General features: G+C 41.3%; 1 protein-coding gene across 4 annotated transcripts in view; it reads right to left on the bottom strand.

Moving 5' to 3' along the window:
- Window positions 1-2,687: 2,687 nt before the first annotated feature.
- Il1r2 (interleukin 1 receptor, type II) overlaps window positions 2,688-13,681 on the bottom strand; it is a 43,030-nt gene continuing 32,036 nt past the window's right edge. For all 4 annotated transcript variants that reach the window (XM_013019762.1, XM_013019763.1, XM_013019765.1 and 1 more), the window contains 4 exons: window positions 10,042-10,104; window positions 8,512-8,650; window positions 5,835-5,977; window positions 2,688-2,975 (listed from right to left, as the gene is read on the bottom strand). In XM_013019762.1, the coding sequence (XP_012875216.1) occupies window positions 2,857-2,975; window positions 5,835-5,977; window positions 8,512-8,650; window positions 10,042-10,104 (464 nt within the window). In that variant the 3' untranslated portion in view covers window positions 2,688-2,856. The remainder of the gene's footprint in view (window positions 2,976-5,834; window positions 5,978-8,511; window positions 8,651-10,041; window positions 10,105-13,681) is intronic.

The raw sequence follows: 13,681 nt of genomic DNA, 5'->3' as shown, positions 1-13,681 counted from the left end.
TCCTAGGATGGCTAATTTTAAGTTGTCATCTGGGATGGGAAATAATGCCCACACTAGGATCTTGCAAGTAGGTACAAATTGACCCAGCATTCCTACTGACTTGGTCCTTATTGCCTTTTTACTACCAGTGCCAAATTCTGAATGGATCTGTGAGAGTGGATGTTTTATTAACAGCTTTGATCTTATTCTTGGACACTTGATAGTGTATTACATCTCTGATTATTCCTGAAACTATCATTTCTCCATGTGTTCCCTATGCATGTTCTTACATCTACTGAGGTACTCATGCTACTAGATTCTTCTTTAATTTTTCCTAAAATTAATATAATGAAACTTTATTCCAAAATGCAATTGGATTATAGATGGGGCCCTGGGACAGCTGTCTACAAGCCAGGAAATAGCCCACACCAGACACCAAATCTACTGGCATCTTTTGGTTTGTTCATTTGTTTGTACCAGGACTTTAACTCAGGGCCTAATACTATCCCTTAGCTTTTTCCCACAAGGCTGGTAGTCTATTACTTGAGCCATAGCTTCACTTCTGGCTTTTTGGTGGTTAATTGGAGATAAGAATCTTGTGGACTCTTCTGCCTGGGCCGGCTTTGAACCATGATCCTCAGATCTCAGCCACCTTGGCAGCTAGGATTACAGGCATGAGCCCTCCCACAAGTGCCCAATAACTATACTGGTACCTTAATCTTGGCACCAGATAGTAAAAAGTTAATAAGGACCAAGTCAGTAGGAATGCTGGGTCAGTTTGTACCTCCTAGTAAGATCCAAGTGTGAGCATAATTAAGTCTATCTGTCTTTATCCTTGAAATTCATTGATTGGTAGTAAACATGAGAGAGTTTTCTTATTTTCTTGTATTCTGTAACTATTCATTAAATGCCTATGGACACAGTGTGATCACTGGTGTGTGATCACCATCTCCATTCTCCTGGATCTTCCACTCCTGTGAGGAATACAGACAGAAAATACACAAGCAAATGTATATAGGAAAGCCTGCTGATGAGAAGAGTCATGTGTCACCAAGCAGGGGAAGGGGCAGAGCGATGGAAAGACAATGTTTTAGACAGACCTCTATAAGAAGGTTACATTTGAATAGATGCCTAAATAAGTGAAGAGTAAATCTACCTAATTTGCTTAATGGCTTTTACTTAAACCCACTTGTCCATCTGGATATAATCAGAGTTTCTGATTATATTTTTCTAGTTTATGTTTGATGATCTGAATTCCTTTTCATTTCTTTTATTTTTCCCAAGCACTGTTATGAAGTTGTTATATTTTTCCATCCCTCAATCTGTTCCCCAGGGGCCATTTTTCAGATGATCCTAACTTTATCTTACTTGCTACTTTTTGTATCATGTTTCTCAAAGAATTCACCAGTTCTTGCTGTTCTTCGGCTTTAACATTTCTAAACTACCCTTTCTAGAATCAAAATGGCAAAATCACATTTTAACTGTGTTTGTATCTCAAAATGTCAAAATTACATTTTAACGGTGTTTGTATCTCCAGCACCCTTAGAGCTTTTAGTGTTGTTCTGTTTGTTTGTTTTTGACACGTTTGGCAAGGATTTATTTTAGTGTAACAGGATCAAAGTAGGGAGAAATAGAAAAGAGAGAAACATTTCCTGTTTCCCATTAAGGAAATGGGAGTTAAAGACTCAAAATGGCAGTTCCTGTCTGGTTGAGTACGTGTATCCTGTGATCCAGCAACAACCAATCCAGAGACAATTGTTCTGGGTGGGTAAGGAGAGGCCAAAACACAGGAGTCTTCTGGACTTCCTTTTGCCAGGTATGCCATTTACTTCTGTCTCCACTCATTCATATTCATGGAGAGTTCCAGAGTTTTGAAAATAGATTTAGATATACCTTCCTATATTTCGAAGGAGGGATCATCTTTTGGTTGTTGTTGTTGTTCAGGTTTTTTTTTTTTAACTGTACCTTTTTTTTCTTTTCTTTTTTGGTACTGGAGGTCGAACCCAGGACCTTGCACTTGCTAGGCAAATGCTTTGCCACTGAGCTACAACCCAGCCCTGGACCTATGACATTGCCCTTAGAACTTAAACAAACTGGACTTCCTAAGCACCTTAGTTTAAAGAGTAGATGAATTTGAAAAGTCACTTCTAGGTTTCCACTCTCATTCATACCTAAAAACACTTAACTTGGTTGTTGGGTTTTGTTTTGGTTTTGGTCTTTTAGTTTTGGTTTGGTTTATTATTATTATTATTATCTTTAAGTAGTTGTACAAAGGGGTTTCAATTCAGCATATCAGTTTATGAGTACGATGCATCTTTGGTCAATGTCATTCATTCTTCCCACCTCTCCAGCAATTTTTACATATGTACATTGAATATTATGACTACTCTTGCTTACCTTTCCTCCCTGCATTCATGTGTCCTCTCTTCTCTCCCTCAGAAACACCTGTTCTTAACTTCCTAGTACTCAATCTGGCTTTGTTGCTGTTTTGTTGTATTTTCTTGTCAGGTGTTGGTTGCTGTTTGTTGGGGTTTGGTGGGGCTGAGGATAGAATTCAGAACCTTACACATGCACTAGCTAGCCCTAGACTGGCACTGAGCTATAACCTCAGCCCCAGCTCATCCTTTTAAGTAGGTCAGAGGTGACAGAGCCGCTCATATGCTCCCAGGTGCCCTTCCGTTCCTATCTCTGATTTTCAGAACACAATATAAGATTTCATTCTTTTATTCCAAACACAGAGCTTTGTTAAAGAGAAGAGGACAGGAGTCCTCAAGGCACAACACTTCCATAAGAAATGACACAGATGAGTTTGCACCACTACATTTCCCTTATCATACATGAGTAGGATGGAAAGTCTTCGGCCAGTTCTTAGCGTGGTTAGAGAATATGCTTCTCAGCTCTGCCTTTCCACCACCTATGCATCCACATTCCCCCCAAAACCAAAATGACCAGAGACAGTGGGGCCAGCGCAATCTTCCAAGAGAATGTGGGGGAAGCTGTGGAGAGAAGAGAGAGAGAAAGATGTCAGGACTGATCATCACTCACTGCAAAATAGGTCAGGCCAGGGCCACACAGGTTTGCTGAGAAGCACACTGAGTTTTTTTTTTTCCTGGTAAATGTGCACTTGTTTGAGAAATGTTGTTGACACCAAAATTAAGGATATTTGAGAATGACGTTGGTGACATTAGAAAAACAAGCAAGGTAGGATAAAATCTGTTACCAAGAACATTGTAAGGTAGGAAACAAGTATTCTGGGACTAACTGTTCCAACTGTGAGCAGTGGTGTGTCTCTGATGTGACCTGTTTCTATCTGCGACACTGCCAGGAAACAATGTGCCCTCTTCCAGGGACCATGGGTGGCATGAGGATTAAACAAAGGAACAAAGGAAAAGAGCAGGCTTGTGATCAAGACCTTGACACATCAAGATAATTCTTTTGATCAGCTATTGCAGGTTCTACCCCTAGCCATCTTTGTGTTGTGAAAATATAGGAAATATCTGTGAACTTAAAAAATTAAAATGCAAATGTGAGAACATGGTGTTAATAAATACCTTGTTAATGAGATCTGAATTCCACTGTTTGTTTTTGAGACAGAGTCTCTCTACTTAACCGTGGCTAGCTTCTACCTCCTAAACCTCCTGCCTCAGCTTCCAAATGCTGAGATTACAAGAATAGAGAATTCCACATTATAAAGTCAGTATTTGGGATAGTCTATGCAGGCTTACTGGAATCACCAGGATCTCAATCTGACTTTCCACAGGACTCTTTCACCTTACACTACTCGGATTAGAAATACATGGAGCTAGGCATCAGTGGTTTATGCTTGTAATCCTAGCTACAGGAGACTGAGATCTAAGGATCATGGTTCAATGCCAGCCTGGGCAGAAAAGTCCAGGAACCTCTTCAATTAACCAGTAAAAAGCCAGAAGTGAAGGTATGGCTCAAATGGCAGAGTGCCAACCTTGAGCGAGAAAGCCAAGTCAGAGTACAAGGTCCTGAGATCAAGGCCCAGTACCAGCTCCAAAAGTAAGTAAGTAACAAAGTAAATAATTAAAGCTGCAGTTTTCTGAGCAGCTAGTTGAATATGTCTCTCCATCCTGAGAAAAGGCCTTGCTGGGCCTCTGGGATAAGTCGTGAGCTGTCCCAGAAAAGAGCATGCACACAGGACTCCAGTGACAAAGTTTCAAAGGTTCTCAACATCAGAATCAGGCTATGCACAGAATTTTTTGGCTCACTACTCCCCAGAGAAGGCAAGTTTCTTTTTATGAGACCCTCCATTTCCAAATCTGTATAGTCACTGTGTCTCTCCCTCCCTCCTAGCCCTCATTTCTGTGAAAGGTCCTGCAACATTGCCCTGTACACATTGCCCGAGTGTGAAACTTCAGTATGAAAGGAGCTGGGGAGGGTTGGATGGAATCTATCTGGATGAGGGCAGGGGGCTGTGTTTTTCTAGTCTGTGGTGTTGCTGGTACAGGAGCTCAGTTGGAGACAGCTGTGCTGGATATTTGTTTGAAAGATATTAACAGTCCTGCTGAGACTCACTTTGGACCAGGGGCTGTTGCTTTTTTGGACTGTCAACAGATACAACATCAAGTGTACTTCCCTTTCCTGTTCAATGATTAAATATGCCAAGGAATCCATTTAGTCAAAAATGATAGCATTTCACTTTTTGTTGTTAAATGGATAGTGGACTGATTTTTGCACTTATTCCTGTTTCTGATGTCGTTGACCTCAGAGTTCCTCTGAACTTCAGTATCTTCCAGTCCCTGCTCTTGTAGGACGGAGTTTTTCAGCTTTAAGATAAGAGGAGGCCACCCTCTCCTAGAGGTCACATGAGGACAGCAGACCCTGGTACTCCATTGCAGAAGCACTTAAAAATCCGGGGTTCATGCTGCTGATCACATGTATGGTGTATATGTGAACACCGTTATATGTTATAGACTGTGATAGACGATTTGCTCCAGGAAAGTTAGAATGAACTTGTGACTTTAAATGAGCATCATTATTCCACAATACTGTGAAATTCAGGAAATTATGTAATCACTTAATCACAATCAAAAAAAAAAAAAGAACCTCGGGGAAGGTAGGGAGGGAAGGGATGGTAGGGGGAAAACAATAGAGGGGGTAACAATGCTCAATAGGAAGTGTACTCATTACCTTGCTCATGTAACTGTATAGTATCTTTACAATAAAAAAATATATTTTAAAAAAATGCAGGGTTCTTACAAGTTCATCCAAGAGCCATGTTATGTGCTTTCTAAAACTTAACACTTGATTTGGTTTTGTTTGGTTTTTAGTTTTTGCAGAAGTAGGAACTGAAGTCTGGGCCTTGCACTTGCAAGACAGGCACACTACCACTTGAGTCATGCCTCTAGCTCCTTTTTGCAGTGATCATATTTGAGATAGGGTCTCCCTGTCACAATTGAGTGGCCTAGACTGTAATCTTCCTACTTGTGCTTACCATATCACTGGGGATGACAGGTGTGGCCTCTGTGCCCAGCCATTCTGCTTCCTTCTCCAGTAGCTGGGATAATAGGCACATGCCACCCTCCCCAGCCATTGGTTGTGATGGAGTCTTGTGAATTTATAGGCCCAGGGTAGTCTTGAAGCTCCATCTCTGACCCTTGCTTCCAAAGTAGCTATGATTGCAAGGTTGAGCCACCATGCCTAGAACAACTTAACTATTTTTTCAATCACAGTATAATTCCTCAATGTCCAACCTCTAATCAACCAAAAATAATTATCAAAGAGTGGGAGGTTTGTTAAAGAATTACATGGAGATCATGGAGCTCTGTGTTGCATCTGTAGACCATTACACAAGTTTGTTTTCCCATTAGTGTCCCCAAAATGCATACCTTCTTTGACTGTGGTACGTAGGACCTGATGACTTTGTTTGCCATTGACCTTACAGGTAAAATCTGTATGCAAATCCTCCCTTGTGACTGGATTAAAAAGCAGTGGTACTTCAATGTAGCTCTCATTGTTTTCTGAATATTCCCTGGGTGAGAAAACATTCATTTAAGTGTGGTGTAAGTGTATCTTTTACCGGCTAGATAATCAAACATTCTCAAATTTAAACTAACTACAAGTTTCATAAAGTTAGGAGAAATTGACACATACTATTTTACTTATTTGTGAGAATTTTTTTTGCCAGTCATGAAGCTTGAACTCAGGACCTGAGGACTGTCTCTAAGCTTCCCACTTGAGCCACAGTACCACTTCCAGCTTTTTCTGTTTATGTGGTACTGAGGAATTGAATTCGGGGCTTCATGCAAGCTAGGCAAGCACTCTACCACGGAGCCACATTGCCAGCCCACTATTTGGGAGAATTTTTCTACTTTTTTTTTTTTTTGCCAGTCCTGGGCCTTGAACTCAAGGCCTGGTCACTGTCCCTGAGCTTCTTCTGCTCAAGGCTAGCACTCTACCACTTGAGCCACAGCTCCACTTCTGTTTATTTTCTGTTTATGTGGTACTGAGAAATCAAACCCAGGGCTTCATGCATGTTAGGCATGTACTCTACCACTGCACCCCATTCCGAACCCCTCTTTGGGAGAAGTTTTCAAGCCTATTTCTAAAGGCCAGAATGTTGCTAATGGCATGGCTTGTGATAATAGGCCATATGTCACAATAAGAATTTAAACCTTCATTTTCATTTAGATGCAAATTTTTATATTTTAAATATCCTTAATGTACCCAGTAGTGGGAATAGAGAAGTCTAGTATGGGGAAACCTTGTTCTCTTACCAATGACTTATTCATATATTGAAGAGAAGGGAGTTTCCAGGACTCCACCCTCAATGGTGTCTGCCCTTCATTTTTACTGCTGTCTCTCACTCCACACACTCGAGTCCAGATCAGAGCTGCAGACTGGCAACTACAGTGTGGACAGCTGCCATGTGTAATGTTGGCAGAAGTCCAAGATACTGCCTTGCTATCATGGAAACTAGGCATCATGGAGATTTTATCTTCAATTAACTAGCAAAAGGCTAGCAATGGAGGTAGGGCGCAAGTGAGCCAGCCTTGAATAAAAAGCTAAGCAAAAGTGTGAGGCTCTGAGTTCCAGCTCCAGTGCAGTTCAAGCCACTAGTGGAGTAATTCACTAGGATTATATTTGTGTTATCTAGGGAAGAAAAGTATGGAAATCTGTTCCTTTAAGAAAATGGAGTATAAGCCAGGCACCAGTGGCTCACACCTGTAATCCTTGCTACTCAGGAGGCTGAGATCTGAGGATTGTAGTTCAAAGCCAGCCCAGGAAGGAAAATCCAAGAGACTCTTATCTCCAATAATCTACTCAGAAAATACCAGAAGTGGTGCTGTTGTGGCTCATGTGATAGAGCACTAGCCTTGAGCAAAAGAAGCTCAGGGAGAGAGCATAGGCCTAGAATGCAAGCCCTAGGACTGGCAAAACAAGGAAGAAAGGAAGGAAAGGGAAGGGAGGGAGGGAGGGAAAGAAAATGAAGTGTGAGTAAACTGATATGGTAGTTGTGGTCAATTCTTCTCAACAAAGACTTAAAAACAAAGGATTATGCTAACCATCATTATGACCCAGTCAGTGCCATCCAGAAAGAACTTTTTCTTTTTCTTTTTAAGAATTAAAAGTTGAACTCAGTACCTCATGGTTGTTAGACAAATGCTTTACTACTTGAGCCATGCCCCCAATTTGTTTTACAGATACAGTCTCTTACTACCTAGCCCAGCTGGCCCCAAAAGGACTTTTTGATAAGTCTTTCAAAAAAATGACAAAAGACTAACAAGCCAGAGTTCCGGCTAACCCAATGTGTCAGACTATAATTTAAAAAATACTTTTTGATTTGGAATATTGAATGGACTCCCTTGCTCATATGCAAATAGCTCCCATGTATGAGATCTGAGCATTCTAGTTTCACACTGAAGAAATATTCTCAAAAGATAGGTATGTACAAGAAGCAAACTCATCTTTCTATTATTATCAATCTTCTTTGGAAACTGGGGCAGCCCACAATTCCCTAAAAATCAAAAGAGGTCTTAGTACAGATACTGTGGCTAGATCTCAGAGCCTTTATAAAGGTATATGAAAAAGTTTGAAAGTAAGATAGCAAAACAGGAAATGGAGATGGATTAATTCACAAATATTTTTAACCTGGAAAAAATAAAAGTACAAGAAAATGTTCTAAACGGCTACAAAAGGCAACCTCCAACTGACCAACTACAATTCCACTCATACAAGTCTAAAGTTTGATTTGTGTGTGTGTGTGTGTGTGTGTGTGTACTCAAGGCTTCTTGTTGTTGCTTGTCTTTTTCTCTTCAAGGATGATGCACTATCAATTGAGCCAGAGCTCTACTTCAGGCTTTTTGCTGGTTAATTAAAGATAAAAAGTCTCGTGGATTTGTCTGCTCTAGCTGGCTTTAAACCTTGATCTTCATACCTTAACCTCCCTAATAGCTAGGATTGCAGGAAATCAGGAATGTGACTTTCACTGCAGAGTGTTATGTGTATAAGCCCAATGTGACTCTGTCTCCTAAAGGAAGTGTAGAGATCTGTCAGACCACATACCGAACATCCCCCTGCATTAATCGGCCTCCGGGGTAGATGTTCGGGACTTCACTGTTGTTAGCCATCCATTGCACATAGGCAAAGGGGGGATCTTCGTCTGGCCCCAGGAACACTTTACATGGAATTGTCAGTTTTGACCCTGTGTGCAGCAAGACATAACACATCAACCAGAAAAGGAGTCAATGGGAAACAAAGGCATCCAAGCAATTCGCATCCCTTGGCCAACCAGAAATCCTTCCTCATCTTCCCCAGCACTCTTCACTGCTAAGTCCTTATCTCACAAGGAAATATAGTTTCTCCAAACAATTCTGTTCACACTAAACTTTAATATTTACCATATGTCTCTAGAACCTTCCACTGGTCCTCACTATGGGTGAAAATCCAGAAATACATGAATGGCTTCAATAAGGTCACTCAGCTCCTACCAGGCATTTTGAATTCTCCTACAAGTGATTCTATTTACGTTTAAAAGTTCCAACCGTTGGTTATCTCAGCTCTAAGCGTCCCCCTGGGACTCTCCATTCTAAGATGGTACTCACTCCCAATTAACCCTTCCCCAAAACAAACCCATTTTCTAAGGATGGCGCCCTCTACGGTCTTCAATGCATAGTGCAGGAGCCCCTTACCTAACTGTGATTCTTAGACAATGTTAGATATGGTGGATGGTCAATACTGATGTGCCCTCATTGGCCAATCCTGTGGACTATCCAAAAAGTAGTGTGGTCAGGACAGCCTAAATCAAAATGGAGTGAAACATACAAACCCTTCAATGGTTACTTTGTCCATACCACTAAACCAGCTGATCAGTTGTTCTGTAGAAAGAACCTGTCTCTGGTCATCCACTCCATTTTATTTTTTTTCTTTCACATGCATACATACATACAGCCAGTACTAGGACTTGAATTTAGGTGCTGAACCCTGTCCCTGAACTTTTTCACTCAAGGCTGGTGTTCTGCAGCCTTACTTCTGGATTTTTGTTGGTTAAGTGGAGATAAGAGTCTCACAGACTTCCTGCTTGAGCTGGCTTCAAGCTAGAACTCTTAGATCTCAGCTTCCTGAGTAGCTAGGTTCACAAGTCTAAGCCATGAGAGCCCAGCTCATTTACTACATCTTCAAATGAAGTCTTACAGAGGTGCTGAGCACCAGCCAAGCTTTAGCAATATGGATTAATTTAAATCTACTAGAGGTGATGGCTATGTAGGGGATTTATGCTGTCAATCCTTTGTTGTTAACTGCTATGCAAAAATACCATATTGTATTTAGAACTTTGTAAGTAGGGTTTCCTTGAAGCCAAGTATCCTTAATTTTAAATACAATTCCTAACAATATTTGATAAAGAAAAATGCCCACTCCCATTTGTTCCCTCAGGCCCAACCACTGGGGTTTTAAGGTCTTCACCCAGACACATGATACCCCAAAGGAATGGCAGTGGTGTGGATATTGTGGTCAGTAGGCCACGAGCCCTGAGTCTTGACTCTGGGATTCAAGAATCACCACACACATGTGCATGACAGTCTTTGCAGGCCTTACCCAGAGATGCTGTTACGGTTTCCAGCGGAGAAATGATTACAGGAATAGTTTCCTCTCTTCTTTCTGAGAAAGTTGCAAGGAAAAGAGATTCCATTAGGGAAACCTTCATTTTGACCTGACACTTAACTTCCATTGTTTGTCTAATTAAGTTATCTTTCTCCAAGTGGCCAGTCATTGTGCTAATCAACCTTTTTCTGGCAAAGGAAACACAGTTGATCTCCTCACAAAATTGAGCATTTGGGGCCAATGCTTTTCCCAGCAGAGAAAAGACATTACTGGAAAAGATTACAGTTACACATTCCAATGACAGATGGTCTTTGTTCTTTGCTCTGACATAAACAATTAGCCCTTCACCTCCCAGGCTTCCTGAATGCACATTGATGGTATCCACAGGCTAGGCTTATACTCAAAGGTTTCCACTCCCCTCCAAAGTGTCTACCACAGAACACTAAAGACTCACTTCTATAAGAATAGCCATAAGGAGCCAAGTTCTGGGGATTCATGCCTGTAATCCTAGCTACTCAGCAAGAAGACACATAAGTCCATGAGACTCTTATCTCCAATTAACTCCTCAAAAAAATAAAAACCACCTAGAAGTGGAGCTGTAGCTCAAGTGCTAGCCTTGAACAGAGATGGTACCCAGGCCCTGAGGTCAAGCTCCAGGACCAGTGTGTGCACACGCATGCACACACACATGCACACATACATGCACACACACGCGCACACACACACACACACACACACACACACACAGAGGCTGAAGAACTAAATGACCTGTTTATAAAGCTAACCCTACTCCCACACTGAGTAACAAATCCAGTAACCCATAGTGGGCCACTGATATCTTGTTAACCAAGAAAATAAAGTCTTTGGAGATGCAAAGGTTGATGTTTAAGGAATTAAAGGATTACACCTAGCTTGAACAAACTGAGTACCCAAAATGGTACAAAATGATAGCTGAGGATGAGTGAGTGCTAGGAGCTGTCTCTCAATGGCCTCATCACCCTCATTTCTTTTACAGAATATTTCAAAATCCTCCCATGGGTAAGCAATAGGCAAGGTGATGGTCTAACCTGAAGAGCTGCTGGCATCTACACTTCATAGGCCCCTCTCAGCTATACTGCTATGGGACAGTGGCTGGGCTATACAGGGAGAGGGAAAAGCCTGCAGGATCTAGTATTAAAACATTTTTCACACTTGGGGGTGAACCATACAGATAGCAGTCCTCAATGCCCAGTTTCCATGTTAGGTCAGCATGGAACCTGAGATTTTGCACCTGTTGCAAGGAATACCCAGCCAGCTGAAGAGGCTGCTGCTGGCTCAGGACCACACTGTGAGAAGCCACTGAGCTGCCGTAGGCTAACATCACAGTATAATATATAGGTTGGTGCCTCCTAGTGTTTCTGTGTGGTATTACACAAATAGAACAGTAGCCCCTGTGGAAAGAACAGGGAGACTCAATCACTACCCTGTGGGGGAAAGAGGGAAGTAATATGAATGAATTAGAACAGGTCAGGAAAAGAAATATAATCTAGAAATACATGGAATTATGAACTTATAATAAAAATGAACTTCTGGAATCTCTGAGAAATTTTTCTTTCATAGACCCAATCATGGGGGTCAGCAGGGGATACCAATACTGGGGCTTAAACTCAGGGCCTCTCTCTGTCACTTGATATTTTTGCTCAAGACTGGTTCCCTACCACTTGACCTAGACCTTCAATTCTTTTTTTGCTGTTCAATTGGAGATGAATCTCACAGACTTTTCCCTGCCTTTGAATGGTGATCCTCTGGTCTTGGCCTCCTGAGTAGCTAGGATTATAGGCATGAGCCACCAATGCTCAGCTCATAGACCAATTATTTAACACTAATTTGTTTTCAGGGCTCTCTGAAGTCCTCTAAAAGGTTCCAATTGAATGTGACTACACTGTTGGTGGGGATACAAAATTGTTCAACCACTCTGGAAAGCAGTATGGAGGTTCCTTAAAAGATTAAACATAGCCAGGCATTGGTGGCTCACATCTGTAATCCTACCTAATCAGGAGGCTGAGATCTGAGGATCACAGTTCAAAGGCAGCACAAGCAGGAAAGTCCGTGAGACTCTTATTTGCAGAAAACCAGAAATGGCTCTGTGGCTCAAATGATAGAGTACTCCCCTTAAGCTGAAGAGCTCAGAGACAGCACCCAGGCCCAGAGTTTAAGCCCCCAAAATAATTACTAAACATACAGCTTCCCTATGACCTAGCAATTCTACTCCTGGATATTTATCCAATGGATCACAAACCAGGCCACACTAAAGCTACCAGTACAACCATGTTCACTGCAGCATTGGCGGGTGTTTTTTGTTGTTTTGTTTTGTTTTGTGTTTGTTTGGGTTTTTTTGTCTATTGTGGGGCTTGCAGTCTGGGTCTGGGTGCTGTCCCTGAGCTCTTCAAATCAAGGTGAGTGCTCTACCACTTGAGCCACAGTGCCATTTCCAGTTTTCTGGTGGTTAATTGGAGATAAGAGTATTGTGAACTTCCTGCCCAGGCTGTCTTTGAACTTTGATCCTCAGATCTCAACCACTTGAGTAGTTAGGATTACAGGTGTGAGCCACCGGCACCCAGCTGGTTTTTGTTTTTGTTTTTGTAAAGGTGATATGCAGAGTGGTTACAATTACATAAGGTAATAAGTACATTTCTTTTCAAACCCTCTCCGTGCAGCATTGTTTACCATAGTCAAGATATGGATTTAACCCAGATGTCCCTTAGTAGACAAATGGATCAAGAAAATGTGGTATATACATACAATGGAATCTATGCTTCCATCGGAAAGAATGATATTGCCCAATGTAAGGCAATGGAAAGACTTGGAAAAATTAAGTGAAGTAAACCCGACCCAAAGAAACATAGGCTGCATGATTTCCCTCATTTATAGTCATTAGAATGGGTCTACAAATCTACAAGTAAACACAGTGGATAGTAAAAGACAAAAAATTACACTTGGACATCATAAATGAAACAGGACTCTAAACATTCACACATTGAGATCAAAGGAGGATATTCTTAGGAGAGGATCACAAAGGATAAACAGCTATGATCATATAAAATGATGCTAATCAAAATGAACTCCAAGATATGGAAAGTGTTTTTTGTGTTTTGTTTTTATTTTTGTTTTATTTATTTTTTTTTTTTGGGTCCGGTCATGGGGCCTGAACTCTGGGCCTGGGCACTGTCCCTCAGCTCTTCAGCTCAAAGCTAGCGCTCTACCACTTGAGCCACAGCACCACTTCCGGATTTTTTCTTTTTGCTTATGTGGTGCTAAGAAATCGAACCCAGGGCCTTGAGCATGCAGAGTAAGTGCTCTACCACTGAGCCACCTTCCCAGCCCCCTTTATTTTTGTTTTAATGTACTGTGTGAAGTTATTTCTTTTTACTTTCATCACATACCCCCCCTTTGGTTTATACCCTGTTGTCACTGATTTTTATTTTAGTACCCTGTGTCTTGTATATACATTTATCTAATTTGGGAAAGGGAAAGGGAATAACAAAATGAACAAAAATCAGTTGTTTTCAGGTTAAGATTAAAGAAAACAGGTATATCTGTTTTCCTGACAGCATCTGTGGGACTTTAGGGTCAGTATTCAAGTTCAGGTTAGGGT

Source organism: Dipodomys ordii, unplaced genomic scaffold (genome assembly GCF_000151885.1).
Source record: "Dipodomys ordii isolate 6190 unplaced genomic scaffold, Dord_2.0 Scaffold47, whole genome shotgun sequence".
NCBI lineage: Eukaryota > Metazoa > Chordata > Mammalia > Rodentia > Heteromyidae > Dipodomys > Dipodomys ordii.
Note: the sequence above shows the minus strand (reverse complement) of the source record. Positions and strands in the feature narration are given on the sequence as shown.